The 15,320-nt window shown below is 41.6% G+C and overlaps 2 protein-coding genes across 3 annotated transcripts in view; one reads left to right on the top strand and one right to left on the bottom strand.

Annotated features, from left to right (window-relative positions):
- RNF11 (ring finger protein 11) overlaps positions 1-3,704 on the top strand; it is a 43,939-nt gene extending 40,235 nt beyond the window's left edge. For both annotated transcript variants that reach the window (XM_084852545.1, XM_084852546.1), the window contains one exon: positions 1,200-3,704. In XM_084852545.1, coding sequence (XP_084708671.1) covers positions 1,200-1,371 — 172 coding nt within the window. In that variant the 3' untranslated portion in view covers positions 1,372-3,704. The remainder of the gene's footprint in view (positions 1-1,199) is intronic.
- A 2,458-nt stretch (positions 3,705-6,162) lies between these two features.
- The window catches only part of TTC39A (tetratricopeptide repeat domain 39A), a 109,025-nt gene continuing 99,867 nt past the window's right edge, over positions 6,163-15,320 (bottom strand). The window contains exon 18 of the mRNA XM_084852544.1: positions 6,163-8,095. Within this exon, the coding sequence (XP_084708670.1) occupies positions 7,975-8,095 (121 nt within the window). The 3' untranslated portion in view covers positions 6,163-7,974. The remainder of the gene's footprint in view (positions 8,096-15,320) is intronic.

Here is a 15,320-nt window from a genome sequence, read left to right as displayed (position 1 = left end):
ATCAAGCGGTTTCCCTCCACATGCCTCCTTCACACCTATAGAGCTCAGTTCAGCTAATAATTGGATGTAATAATTTCTGTAACATCACTGCAAGGCAAATAAACAAAGTAAGAAAAACTTGTGCTTCAGAGCTCATATAGTTTGGAATTTGATCAGCTTCACTATAATAGCACACAGGCATGGATTGGGGAACTGATATGTGGCAGTACTAAGGATTATCACTTCTTAGAACCCAGTGTCACTGTGACAGGAAGGAAGGTTATCATGTTGCATCTGTGTTAGCCAGCTTGGAGGCACATTTCTAGATGTCAGAGCAAATTTACAAACACAAAGATGGAAAAACTTCCAAGCATGGGATTATTATTTTGTTATTAATTTGATTCAAAGTCTGCTTTCCTACAGGGCTTAAAGCAGCCACAACAAACCAAAATGCATACACAGCCTTGTTTGTCCATAGGAGAGGAAAAACATCCAAAATCTACAATAGGGCAATACCTTTCTAAAAATCAAGCAAAATGTCACAAAATAATAAGCAGTCATTCAAGTTCTTCAGAACTCTTCATGAGGCTGGATGTTAAGCAAAAGGAGTGGGGTAGGGAAAGAAAAAGCTGATATTAAACCCTTGAAGTTTGTAGTAGTAATTATAACTTCATTGTAATTGTAGTCCAAAATGGAGTCCTGCAAGAGTTTTGTAGACTTGCAGTGCAATCCTATACACTTGTCACAGATATAAGTGCCATTGGGTTGGGTCCACAGTTGTGCAGAACAAAAATTTGCAAGTCAGATAAACTTATGGGTGGAAGACGGGAGGCAAATTTCACACACACACACACACACACACACACACACACAGCTATGGCATAGCTTCTATTACATTAATGAAAATATAATGCAAATTGTTTTACAGCACAATCCTATGCATGTGTTCCATGGGGATTACTTGCAGGCAAGTGCACACAGAATTCCAGCCTTAATAAATTGGATACCAACCTGTAATAGTTACATTGTAGTTCCCACTTCTGGAAGTTTTACATCTCTTTAAAAAAAATGTAACAATGAACAAGTTTCACCAAAAATATATTATTATTAGAGGGTGAGTTCAGCAACCAATCTTTCTTATCATGCTTTCATGAGAGTTGGACAGGTTAATATTTGTGGAGTTAAGATTTTCTCCATCTTGTTTTCCTTTTCCTTTCTAGATGTGTGATCTGTATGATGGACTTTGTTTACGGGGACCCTATCAGATTCCTGCCATGCATGCACATTTACCATCTGGACTGTATAGATGACTGGTTGATGAGATCTTTCACCTGTCCTTCCTGCATGGAGCCAGTTGATGCAGCATTGTTGTCATCCTACGAGACTAACTGAGCCAGAGCTTCTCTTCTGACCTGTCAAGGAAGACATCTAATTTTAATGAGTTTTGTCCTTTGTCATTTTGCCCAAAGAATCAGAGATTAGGAAACAAAATCATGCACAATAAAAACTCATTTCCTAACCATTTAAAGACCCTGAAGAGCTGCAGGTATTGACAGAGGGATGGAGGAAGAAACACGTTTTAGAGAATAGAGAAAAAAGTAGGACGTTATTTTTATGTAAAGCCTTGATCCAGTGCGTAAAAATAGTTGGTCCTTAAGAAAGGTCTGTTAGTATACCCATCCAGAGGAACTGTGTGAAGACTAATAGTAGATGTTAAAGATTAAATTGTGTGCATTCAAACCCCCAGGAAGTTCTCCTGCTCAAGCATAATTGAAATGAACAAGAATACTTTGCTGAGTGTGTGTGTGTGCACGTGCGTGCGTGCATATATACATACACAAGAGAGAGAATACGCACACTCTTACTAAAAAGGAAGAAAAAAGGATGCTGGAGTATTCCTCCTCCTAAAGAAAATGGCCATTTTTGTTCAAATTGCTTCACAGGTTCCTGGTATTTGGGTCAATGCACTATTTACAAAAAAAGCTACATTTTATAACACTGGCACAAAAATAGTTTTAAGCTTGTTTGCACAGTTCTTTTTTATCCATCGGAAATGGAATCCATTTTGCCTTAGGTCTTTTTAAATAGTGTATTCTTATGTTTGGGCTGGCTCTATGCTTGAAAACCAGTTTATTTATAACCTGTTATAAAAGTGCTATATTTTGTTTGCAGTTAGGATTATGTGGACTTCAAAATGATCTCCTAGCTTGTAAGCAAACTTGAGATGCACTATCTTTTTTCTATATGTGACATTGTAATGTGAGGGTATTAAAGAAAATCAGAAAACAAACCAGTGTTTATAGTTTTAGTTTTTACTTTCATTGCTTCATTTGTGCCGAAATAGTTTTCAGAATTCAAATACTGAAATAAATTTTACATTTGTCAAGTTAAAATGGAGCATGATGAAGCTGAAGGCAAGATAAAAGATTATCTGTAATCACAAAGTTTGTTTAGATTTCCTTCCTTCAGATAGTGGTATCTTTGACCATATAAAAAGGATATTGCATCTCTCATTCTTGTAGCTCTTAGATTCTCAAGACCATACTGTGTCTCGGTCTCTGTATTAAATGTATCTTTTGTATTCTGCTGGCTGGCATAGCAGTCTATCAGGCAGTTGTTAAATAATCTATATTTTATGTTTTGTACAAAAATGCAAAATTCATATTTGGCACAGAATTACATAGGACTGATCAAGTGAGTGATCTACACCTGGTAAGAACTGTTCCAAGTATTTACATTTTGGAAATTAAAAAAAGGTATGTACTTGGTAAAGACAGTCACGCAAACTGAGTGTAGCTGTAAAACAATTTTTTTAATCCACTTAGCATGTGGATTTTTGTCCTCTTAAATGTTCTTTAAATGTAACTTTTATACATCTGACTTAAAGCCAATAGGTTGCAAAGTATTTTAGTTTAGCATGAGATGCAAGCTCCAGTTGACAGCAGTGTACTAAGGACTGTTCTTGAATGTTTGAATACATGATTCTAAGAAACTGTATTTAAACAAACTACTCCACTGAAGACTGTATGCTTAATAGTATAGAGCAATTAAATGTCAAATAATTTTTACCAGATTAGTCGGGTAAAATGCATAAGTCTGCATAATTGCTTATTTATTACCCTGCAGAAAACGCTACATAGGACACTGTAGATTATTTCCATTCAAATGCCTCTGTTCACCTCCCAATGTGCACACTAGTATATACACACAGCTCCCATGCAAGCAAACATCCCCATTCATTTTGACAGACAGGGCAGATTGAACATGCTCAGACTTGCTCTTGTAACTGAAAGAAACAGAGAGGCTGGGAAGGAGCTCTATGTGTGTATGTCAGAAGCCACATACCTGCAAGAGATTGTTGAACTGGGGCAGAAGCTGCAGTCAGCCATGTACTCCAAAACACCTCCACAGAAGTCAGTGATCCTTAGTGTAAATGGTACACTGATTGCAGACGAAAGCAGTCTAAAGCAAATACAGTCTTGGGTTGATTTACATTTCTACAAGAAACCTTCTCCAGCCCTCCCTCTTTAATTCAGCTGTTCTTAATTAGAGGAAGTAAATCCAAGAGAGGAAAAATGAAGTTGTGCAATATTTTCAATCGTAAACCATACTACCTTCTCATTCCATGTGTTTTCCATAAGTGTTGATGTCTATCTTGTCAAGTATTATAGCCAGTTTTCTTCTTTTACCTTGGATTGGCAAATGAACAATTTTTAAACACCTTTTTCATGTTCATTGTTGTTTTTTCCAAGAAACTCTCAAAAAAACAACCCCCCAAAAGGAGTGGGTGCTGCTATGAATCATAGAATCATAGGGTTGGAAGGGGCCTACAAGACCATCGAGTCCACCCCCCTGCTCAGTGTAGGAAGCCTGATTCCCAGGAGGTCTCCCATCCAAGTACTTACCAGGGCTGACCTTGCTTAGCTTCCAAGAAAGTGAATTGTTTCTTTGAGGAGTTTTTAGGTTTTCTGTACAACTTAATTTTTACCTCCTAAGCCTCCTACATTTAAAAAAAACTATTTATTCCAATATTGATAAATAGCTAAGATTAGAAGAGACTTTCAAAAGAATATATTAATATAGAATTAAGTGTCTTTGATGGTATCCAGGATCGCCCACCTGTGGATGGAAGGGTTCTGCTCACAGAAGATGCTTCTGCCTGATTTTGGGGAATCTTCTCAGGGGCACCATTTGAGGCAGGGATGACACTGCTCGGCTAGTGGCCAGCCAGGTGGGGCTGTTTTCCTTTACTCAGCGAACGCAGGTGCTTGTGCCTGGGAGTGCTAAGCGCTCAAGGTTGCTGTGCCAATAACAAATGTTATTGGCACAGCAAAATTTTCAATTTTCACAAAAATTGAAAAAAAAATCATTTTTTTTTATTTTTGAAAAAATCAAAAGCATTTTTTCTCCCCATGCACTTCTCTAGTTTTCGTACTGCAGGCAGGGATGGAGAGTGAGGAGGCTGGCTCTCGCCTGCCATATCATGTGTTGCTAGGCAGATTTTGACCATGGAGCTCTGGCAGGAGTGGTTGGGCCTATTTCAGTCGCTCTTGCAGCGAAGCTCTAGGGTAGCACCCAGTTAACCACAGAGGCCTGTTCAATGTCATGCTAAGCCATTGTTAGGGCCGTTAACCATATTACAGCACATGGTTAGTTAGCATGGTTAGTCCATGGTTAATAAACCACCATGGTTGGGAAAAACACCGTTCAGACATCACGCTAAGCCAGCATGGTTAGTTCAAAAATGCTAACCGCCATGGCTTAGCGTGATATTTGAACAGGGTCCACATCAAAGTGAATTATTAAAATATCAACCTCTAAAGAGTAGCTATAATTTTGCACATACAATAAAAATTCCAAAGTTCTGTATGCTTTGCAATCCTGTGAAGGTCCTGCACTTCATCATTTCCTGCAGGTGTATTTGCCCTGGATGCAGTGGATAACCCCATTGGGTCCACTTACATTATTGCTGGTGTTTATTAATCAGCACATTGGCATTTAGGTTTATTGCAAGGTCTGGAATCTTGCTCTGAGTCCAGTGATAAGATTTTTGTCCTAGTCAAGAAGTGCTTCAGGTTAAGTGGCTGCCTATAAGCTACCATAGGGATGTGTCCTATGTCTCTTAGAGTGGATACATCTTCCAGGATGGGCTATAGTTCTCTGATAATGTCAGTTATAACAATGTAAGTCCACTGAAATGTGTACATTGTCAGATAAATATTTATAATAGACATAAGCCTAAACCTTTTCATATAGAAACACTGGATACATTATTTAATATGTCTTAAATATTGTAACCAAAAAAATTAATTACTGGAACTACAGCAGTTCCATGGACTTTTAAGATAGATAGATAGATTTATTTATTTATTTATTTATTTATTTATTTCTGAGTGTTGAAGGGCATGCTCAGCAGATGAAATTCACAGCATTCACAAGTGAGTCCGAATTATGCTGCAAACATCAATTAACTTTTTCAGATCATAGCTTAAGGAACCCTACCTTTCTATATGTTTAAGTCACTATATCTATTTAATAACGTTACTGTCATCAAGCATTGCTCCTGCACAACCTTCATTAGTTTCAATGGAACATACTGAAGTTTAGTTTAGTTTCTTGTATGGGCATCATTAGCAAGAGTTACTTTTCTCTACATTTCAATAAAAGCAATAGAACTATATTGCATAATTTTTTTTTTAAAAGGTAGCAGTCTTAAGCATCCTGAGAGTAGATTCCACTAAACTCAAATGGAACTTACAAATAAATATGCCTAGGATCATAGATGTGAGTCCTATTAATTTCAAACAGGTGCAACAATGAACTTTTGCTGCATTGTGCTAACGGTCCACTCAGTAAGAATTTTGAAAAGAAAGACAAATGCTGAGGAAAAAGACATGCTACATACATCAAGTAGAACAAAGTTTTAATATTACAACCAAAATACAAGCAGTTGGTGATCTTGTGCTTCTAGTTACACTATACACATTCTGCATCCAGTGTAAACAGTCATTAGTGTACTGTATTTGCTGTAGTGGAGTTGGCACACTCTCTAGAATTTGCAATCTTCTTTAAGGTTGGATACATTTTAAATCATTGATCTTTATTTTTGAGAGAAAGCTAGTAATTCCTATCGCAAGAAAGAGTTCTCTGATATATAAGAACGTAAGAAGAGCCTTGGTAGATCAGACCAAATGCCTATCTAGTCCAGCATTCTGCTTTCAGAATGTTCCCAGTTACTCTCACATTGGGAAAATAAATCCCTTGTGATAACCTGTGTTTCAGTTCTCTACAGAAGTTGGACAAAGGTGAAATCTGAGATAGCACAGATCCATTTGTCACACACAGCCACTGAATCAGAGGGAAAACTGCATGTGTAGCACTTGGAGGTAGCTCAGCTATGTGTGCATAATATTGCCTCTAGTTGGGTGTATGTCCTCTAGCTGTTCTAGGGTACCTGACTGGAGAAAAAAGAAGTAACTTCTCAAGAGTTTCCTAACCAGAGAACACCTGCAGAGTACAAGAGAGGAGATTCACCATTCCAGAATGCTGTGGTTAGTCCATACTGGGCAAGTTTTAGTTCAAAATACCTTGCTCTGTAAACGACCTTGTGACCATTCACAATGCCTACCGCATAATCCTATATGCCACTTTTGGAAAATTACTTAATTAGTTACATTTATATCTTGCTTTTTCCTCCAAGGCGCCCAAGGTGGCACACATGATCCTCCTCTCCATTTTATCCTCACAATAACCCTGTGAGGTAAGTTAGGCTAAGAGTCAGTTACTGGCCCAAAGTCACCCCAGTGGGGACTTGAGCCCGGGTCTCCCCAGTCCCAGGCTTACCACTACGCCATACTGGCATACTGCTCAACAAGGAGTAATGTGACATTAAACTTCTTTAAGGACTTGAATTATTTTCACACAATCTAAACATGGCTTTTGTTCCAGAAAAAGCTTCAGGGTTGTTTGCTATGGTTCTTTGGCTATTTTAACATAGATTGTCCTAAAATCCTTGATCTCAAACTGTCAAGGCACCAGCATCATGCAGCTGAATCTTTTATCTCTGTCAATATGTTTTTAGCATCTTAGGGTGCAATCCTATCGGAATAGGCGGCTGCCTCCAAACTTGGAGGTGACCGCCTATCCAATGCAGGGCAGGAGCAGTGCGGAGGAGATCATCCCCTCCGCACTTCAGCCGCCCTGCATTCACGGCTAGACAGCTGATTTCAGCTGTCTAGCCACGGGAAGGCGGAGCGGGGCGGGGGGCAGATGCCAGCTGACACATAGGAAGCATCAGGACAGCCCTGCCCACCCCAGCACGCCCCCAGGAGTACCGCCAGCAGTTTTCACTGCTCCGTGCTCCTCTTCCAAGCGTGGAGTGCAGGGCCGTTCCGCGCTGCCTACAAGGCAGTGCAGGAGGGGGTGGAGGTCGGTTCTCAGGGTATCCTATGGCCGTCTAGCCGCTGACTAGCGGCCATAGGATTGCGCCCTTAAATATTAAAGGAAAGCTGATAGAAGAGAGAACCTGAAAATATCTGCTATTTCAAAAACAACAGTACACTATCATATTAAAAAAAAATACCTGAAAGGCTATCATTTGGTGGTTCCCTCACTGTCAGGAAATTGGGTACCTCATCTTAAAAGTAGTTTTTTAAAAAAAATAAAAATAAGGCCATCTAAACAAAGATTACATTCACAACCGACTCTGATTTAGGTATCAGCAGTAATTCCATAGGCTTCATGAATGGACCATTTAATATTTTGACAACAAATATGTAAACTTAAAAAAAAACTTGCGTATACACAAAAGAAAGTCACATACATAAATATTAACTGGGGGAAAGAAATACCTACTTTAGTGTTAATTCGTCAATATTTTAAATGTAAATACATTTTGTTCTTAACTTGAGAGTGGAAAAGCACCTTAAAAGTATTGCTAGTAATGTCCTGTTGTGAAGATCTGAATACAAAACAAGATCTCTTTTAAAAGTAAAATTACGAAACCACGGTTGCTACAGAATGAACACCATTTTCTGGGGAAGATTTGGCTTGGTGCAAAGCAGCTTGAATTCTGAAGTGTGTTCTTGTTTCCATGGAATAATTCTTGTAATTTTGCCTAAAACAAAATAGACATTTTGTGATAGGCACATATCTACAGCACTTTCCTATCATCTTTATATTGCTATGATGAACAGAACCATTTTTAGACAGGAGAAACAAAAATAAAAAAAAACTTCACAAATTCTTTCATTGCTTCCTCTAAAATAGAGTCACAGATAATTAGTAAAACAATGCAGCTGTTCGTTCATTTACTTGCTGTTCCATTGCCTGACATTTGCCAGGCAAAATGAAATCTTAAGACTTGAGTTTTTCCTTATAAACAACATTTTAGCCACTAACAGTGCAATCCTGTACATGTCTACTCAAGTAAGTCCCACTATGTTCACTGGGGCTTATTGCTAGGTAAGTTCATATATATGATTTCAGCCTAACAATGCAATCCTCTGCATGTGTACTCAGAAGGAAGACCCACTGAGTACAATGCAGCTTACACCCAGGAGTGTATAGGGGTGCAGCCTAATTCTCCATGATAGCAACCAGCTCTAAATCTGAAGTCTATATCACTTTTAAAAAATGTATTTATGAAAGAAGCTTTATGTTTTCTTTCTTTGTTAATGCAAGGTAAGAAAAGAAATCTAAGTTATCCCTCTGCCTCAGAATTCAAAATAAGACCAGAGAGTACATCTGCACAGAAATGAGAAACTTAAGTGCCACTGTAAAGTACTATCAAATAACAAATGGTCATCCTATCAAGTCAGGCCATCAAGCCCAGTATTGTTTATGCTGACTGGCTGCAGCTCACCAGGATTTCAGGTAGAGGTTTTTCCCTGCTGTGGGACTAAATATCCCTTCCTTATTTTGTTAATTTAAATATTTATAAATCACCTTTCTGCCCAAAAGAATCCCCAAGGCGATATGCATGTTTAAAACAAAACAATAACATTAAAAACAGAGCAAGCCATCTTTATTCTCTGAAGGTTAATGCCCTCCAACTGTTAGGTAAAGCTACCCAATTTGTCTTCTATTTAATTTTTTTTTCACCATCTACAACGACTGGGCAACACAAGGCCCATGGGCTATGTGCAGCCACCTGCTGCCCCCCATATTTATCCCAACTTCAGGGAGGGAACTTGGGTGGGGAAATGGCATCCATAGCAGCTACGGAGTACCCAAAGGGTCAAAATAAGCTTGAAAAGAAGCTAATTTTGACCCTTTTCACTCTCTGTAGCCACTATGGATGCCATTTTTTTAATGGCACCTATGGGAGGGGGAGATGCAAGGTGAATATGGCCCCCCTCCCTCTTGAAGTTGCCCACTCCAATTTAAAATTACCTCCAGCTTTGTTAACATAAGAACTGTCTAGTTACTCTCTACTTATGTTTTCAACCTACCAATGAACATGTCTGTTTTGCTTAGGAAGGGACACAGATCTTGGTAAAAGTTGGATTTTATATATTTATATTTTCAAAAATGGGGGAACAACCACTGTTTGCAACTTCATCCCGGCAGTGCTAGGGGCAGCCCTAGATTCAACCAGAAGCCAGGACAGCAACTTGGAGCCTAATCTGAGGGTGTTATCCACCAAAGGGGTCCTAGGGCCAACAGTCAGAAAGTATTGTGCAGTATTCCGTCTTTTTTCCTTAATGGATTTTCTGCAGTAAGAAAGTACATGGAAGAAGCAGTGAGAAAACACGGGAAGGTTACAAGTTTAAATAACATTGTCTAACCCCCATAAAATTCTGTGAATGAGGGAGGAGGATGGCACCATAAAAGCCTCATCTGGAAGCACCCTGACTGTCTGCAACCTCCTTAGTGGTGCAGCTAGGTAATTTTAGACCCTGGACTTAATGGCCTTACACACACACACACACACACACACACACACACACACACTTACTTGAGAGTTGGTTTAAAGTTCCTAGTTCTTTCCTTCTCACTCCACTGCTGTTCCATGCTTTACAACTACTTAAACTCACTGAAATTACAACACCATCATGACTACAGGCATACAATGGTGTTTGCTTCTCCTGCCCTGATGCTAAAGACATTTACTTGGGAATAAGCACAATTTTGTTGTAGAAAAGGATATTTTAAAAGTAAAAATAATAAAAGAAGCATCTGTAACCATGCACATGCCTACCTGGCCACCCCCTGACTATGTAAGTTCTTAAAAATAAGAAGAAAGGATGCTGCAGCAAGCAGCTTTAGCCCAGGTGCACACCAGCATGAGCACACTAGCCCAGGTGCTGATGCTGGGCTGGGCCTGTTTACAACTGCCCCCATCATCTGCCACTCTCTGGATGGTCATTTAGGAGGGCTGTGGGCTGCAGGACCTCAAGGTCCCACCCTAGGTGCACCACGGAATCTCCTCCCATATACCATTTTGAGGCTGTAATCAAATGCAGACTCCATGGCTTCAACACCACCCAGCTTTTTCTTCCCCCTTCCCTTTGGCTATGTTTGTCCATCTAGCTTGATGAAGAGCTCTGGAGAACCTGAAAGCTTGCACACTATCTTGTGACCTATTGATTGGCCTAATAATAATACTGATTTTGTTTCTTAGGGCCAATAGGGCTACCTTTGCTCTTTTTAATTTGCACCTGTTACTTTTAGCCTATGGAGACCAAATGAGGGTGTGTTAATAGCTGTTTTACTGGCTTTCTATTTCAGAACCTTGATAGGTATAGGTCAACTAATGGCGCAATCCTATGGCAGCTAGTCAGCAGCTAGACGGCCATAGGATTGGTCAGTTCCTGGGAAATGACCCCAGAGCCTGCACTCCAAGGTTGGTTCCTGGAGAACTGACCCCCATCCCCTCCCGTGCCACCTCGTAGGCAGCACAAATCAGCCCCAAGAGCAGCGCGGAGCAGGGAAAACAGGGCTCTGAGGTCCCGTGGCTAGACAGCTGAAATTGGCTGTCTAGCTGCGAAAGCAGGGTGGCGGGAGCAGGTAGGATATCTGCTCCTCACCACTCCTCCTGCCCTGCACTGGATAGGAGGTTTTTCAGAAGCCTGGTTTGCCTTGTTTGTATTCCCAAATGTGAGAATCTATTTTTTTAATCAGGAAAAAGTGCAGATTTTTAAAAGTGTGCATTTTTCCTCATTGAAAAAAAATGTGTGTTTTTCCCTGATCAAAAATGTGCATTTCCCCCCAAAGACTAAAGCATGAAAATGTGGATAATTGGAGGGGGGGGGGGCGGGACACGAATGCAACTTTGGGACATGAATGCAAATTTGGGAAATCCTGAAAATTCGCAAGAATTGTGTTACAGCTTGAATTTTTGTTTGGGGTTGTGAATGGGACATATTTGCATGATTTGCGAGCAGGAACAAAATTCTTGTACATCCTTCCCTCTGAGCTGCGGTTCTCAGTTCAGTGTGCACGCCCTGTTCTCCCCCTAGTGGCTAAAAAGGAAAAAGAAATGAGCCTAAACTAGTTTAGAAAACAAGCTCAGTACAGACACCAATATTAATCTTTTTTCCATGGAGAAAACTTTGGAGGAAATGTTTAAGATTTTTTTTTTTTAATTTTCAACTGGGAGAGTGACATGCTGCAAAGCAAAGTGCTGCCCTCCAGTGCCATTTGTATTTGGGTTCAAAAGAGTGGTTTTGCGCTTCAGAGCTCAGACCCCACTTTGCTTTGTAGTTTGACTTCTAGGAAATGACTGTTCTGTGTCTGGCCATGCCTATCGTGGCAGCAATTCTATGAATGGGCAAGCCCAACCATGGCAGCCATTTTCTGAGAGCACTCACGACACTCTCAAAATTCCAGATGTGCCCACCAACACAAAAAGGCTGGGAACCCCTGGACTATAGTATAGTGGGAACTCCCAGTATTCTACACTGTATTTTAAAAGCTCTCTGGAGCTCTGAACATGGTAATTTAGTTCCCTGCCCCTTTTATTATAGGATAATGCATCAGTAATAATGACAACGTTCTTTGTAATGCAATAAGTACAGAGTGAACATACTCAGCACTCACACATTCAACAAGACAACCAGGCACTATACAGTCCCAATTGTTTCTACTATAAATTATGGTCCTGCTTTCTTCGTCATTTATAAAAATAAGCACATTTGGGCATTTTCTAATAAGCTCATCCAGATATTTAGTGGAATAATCAGAGAATGTTGCTAAGGCATGCCTATCCTGAACTAAAGGAGGACATTCAGCAGGAAACTTCAAAGGGCGTATAAGTGCAGAGGTAGGTTTCTACTTGTGCTGGTTCTGTTTTGCCCACCGTGTTCAATGAGGCTTGAGCTTCCTACTAAGTGTGTTTACTAATAAGACAACCAGACTATCTTGGCTGCAATCCTAACCACACTTACTAAGGAGGAACCCTGACTGAACACAGTGGCAATGACTACCAAGTAAACATGCACAGGACTACACTGTGTGACAACCAAAGCAAATGGTAGCAAGTCAGTAACAGAAAGGTGAATGTTTGTAAGAACAGATACCTCAGTTGTGCTATTTGCACACACCCCATTAAAAACACACACACACAGAGCAGCTAATCCCCCCCTTTCTTTTTAAAACAACTTTTATAGTTCAAATAAGCAAGACGAGGCCATTATGTCAGAGATTGTTAGGCTGAAACCTGACAGAAGAAGTGAAACAAAACTTCACTGTCTTTACAAATATTGACAAGTGATTTGAATACAAGTCACACTGAAGCATTTGTGTTTTGTTTCAGGGCTGATGCACGCAACGATTTTAAGGTGGAAAAAAGCAGTTCAAGGAAACTTATATATCCTCAATTTTCACATAGTGAAGTCATCTTAGATAAGCATCACCTCATGGTAAGGATGTGTGTTATTTCCACATATGAAGCAAATTCCTATCCAGCACTGGGACAACCTCTCTCACCACATGAGACAGGAGAATATGCATATGCCAGCACCCCCCTCCACTGCAGCCCCTGTCGCCGTGTCCCCAGCCCTTTCGTTGCATCAAACTTCTTGCTACAGTGTGTCCCAACCACTCACTCCCTGTCGCCATGTCCCACCCACTTCCATCCCCACCTTTCACCTCAGTGTCATCGCCTGGGCTTTCTGAAGAGCTATGTCAGCTGCTTTGGCCGGCGTGACTCTTCAGAGAGCTGGGCACAGATCGGCCAAATGCCTGGCTATGAGGCGGGTCCTCAGTATATGCCTGCAGTATAGGTGATCTCCAGGGACACCCCTCCCACAATGCTTAGCCCTGAGGAATGACCCCCGCAGAAGCAGACATTTGGGCATGGCCGGTTTTCTGTAGAGTTGCATCGGCTAGCGAAAGTGACTGGCATGGTTCTTCAGCCTGCCCTCCCTCTGGCTCTCTTAGATTCTCAGAGCGAGTCAGAGGGTGGGTCCAAACTCCGGAGAGCCCCACTAGCTGTTTTCTCACTGGGACAAATGCCACATCAGGAGAGTAGCCAGCAGGAGAGTAGCCTCTCTGCAGCAAACAGCAGTGGCGGGTGCTTCGGCTGGGTGGGTGGAGAGCATGCAATTTGCCACCCCCCACACAGTGCCACCTGATGTGGGGAATTCACTCTGCCTCATGAGAGTGTCAGGGCCCGGCTTCAGCACTGCAATGGGCCTTGTAAGTTATAGCCAGGATTTGATCAGAAGTAGCCTGGAAGGGCTTGGGCCTATTCAGCCTCTGGAATGTCAGAGTCTGTGTGAGCTTATCTCTGTCAGTGTTCTCAGGCAGAGCCAGGGGGAGACACCCTTCTCCCTGTTCACCTGCTGGTCTGGCCTTGGCAGGCAGGGATGTTGGAAGCTGTTCGTGAGAACTTGAAATTGGTCGGGTGGGATTTGCAGAAGGGTCGCCCAGATTGAAGCATCAATGCTGGAGGGCTGAGCAGTGATGCCCTGTTTAGAGAGGGGCCTTGCTGAAAGGCTAAAGGCCCTTGTCTGTCAAGGGATCTGGAGGGGGTGTCTTACAGTCACGTCTTCCCTTTTAAGCTGATGCAAAGAGCCTTTGCTAGGAACATCTTGTCTTCATTGCCCGAAGCCTTCTCTGTTCAGATCCATCATCATCTGGGCTTTTGGAAACACTCTCCACATGGACTCTCCCTTAATTGGAACTTTGGATTGCTAAAGACTTGCCATGAAAAGTACTGTAAGGCTGTTCAAAGACTTCAGCTCTCATTTGCTGTGGATTGTGTGTCTTTGTTTGTTGTCAGCTGAGCATACTGGCAGGCTGGGTTTGATCTACAATTTTTGGACTTTCCTCTACCTGGATGCATGCAGTGTGGAGGTACCAATGCAAAAGCACGGAACTCCCTGCGTGTCTGGGTTTACCCTTCCCTTGATTTTGATAGGCCTTAACCATGTAGCCTGGAGTTATCAACAAAAGATTCGAAGTTGGACTCTCTATGGGTGTGGTTTGTTTAGGCCTTTCAAGAATTTATCCCTTGATTGCCTGATAGGGTCATTCCAGGAATCATTCCCATTCCTTGTCCAGGGTTTGGAACCCCATGTATGGATAGCCCGGGTTAGATAGGCCAGGAATCCTGAGTCCCTTCCCTTGTTTTCAGAACCATAGAGATGGCAACAGGGAAACCACACTGATGAGGATCTCAGTCACAGTAGTAGTGTTTAGCTTTGGACTGTTCTGGAATTGCACAGAGCCTATTGCTACTGACCATCAGCTATATGATTTCTGAAGAGTGTAACAATTAAGCTTTTGCCGTGGGATTTCCTGCCATAAAGAATTCTAACTGATTTGAAAATTCTCACCAGTGTCAGATTGCCTGAGTGTGTGCTGGGGGTATCAGGAATCCTGATGGAGAGGGCCGGCCCTGATCCTATCCTCAAGTTACGTCTGCTGGGCAAGGGTAGAATTGCTACTACATTCCCTACACTGGTGGAATGCCCCAGTACAAGCAGGTCACCACCAGTGAAAAGGTCAAAAACACGGTAGGTCAGGCCTTAGTAAGAATCGTATGATGACTCACAGGTTAGCCCTACCCTTCTTAGTAGAATCCTCTGCCTGCAAAAGAGGTGGCCTAAGATAATACCCCCTTCATGGATCGCTGCCTTGTTGTGGCGAAGGGGCTTGCGTAACTCAGTGAAACCATAAGCTATGCCGTGCAGGGCCACCCAAGACGGACAGGTCATGGCGGAGAGTTCTGACAAAATGTGGTCCACTGGAGAAGGAAATGGCAACCCACTCCAGTATTTTTGCCAAGAAAACCCCATGGAACGTATCACAAGGCTAAAAGAGATGACGCCGGAAGATGAGCCCCTCAGGTCGGAAGGTGTCCAATATACTACTGGGGAACAGCAGAGGGTATT

The sequence above is a fragment of the Heloderma suspectum genome, chromosome 4 (assembly GCF_057233095.1).
Source record: "Heloderma suspectum isolate Gila_16-S chromosome 4, 16-S_ref, whole genome shotgun sequence".
Taxonomy (NCBI): Eukaryota; Metazoa; Chordata; class Lepidosauria; order Squamata; family Helodermatidae; genus Heloderma; species Heloderma suspectum.
Note: the sequence above shows the minus strand (reverse complement) of the source record. Positions and strands in the feature narration are given on the sequence as shown.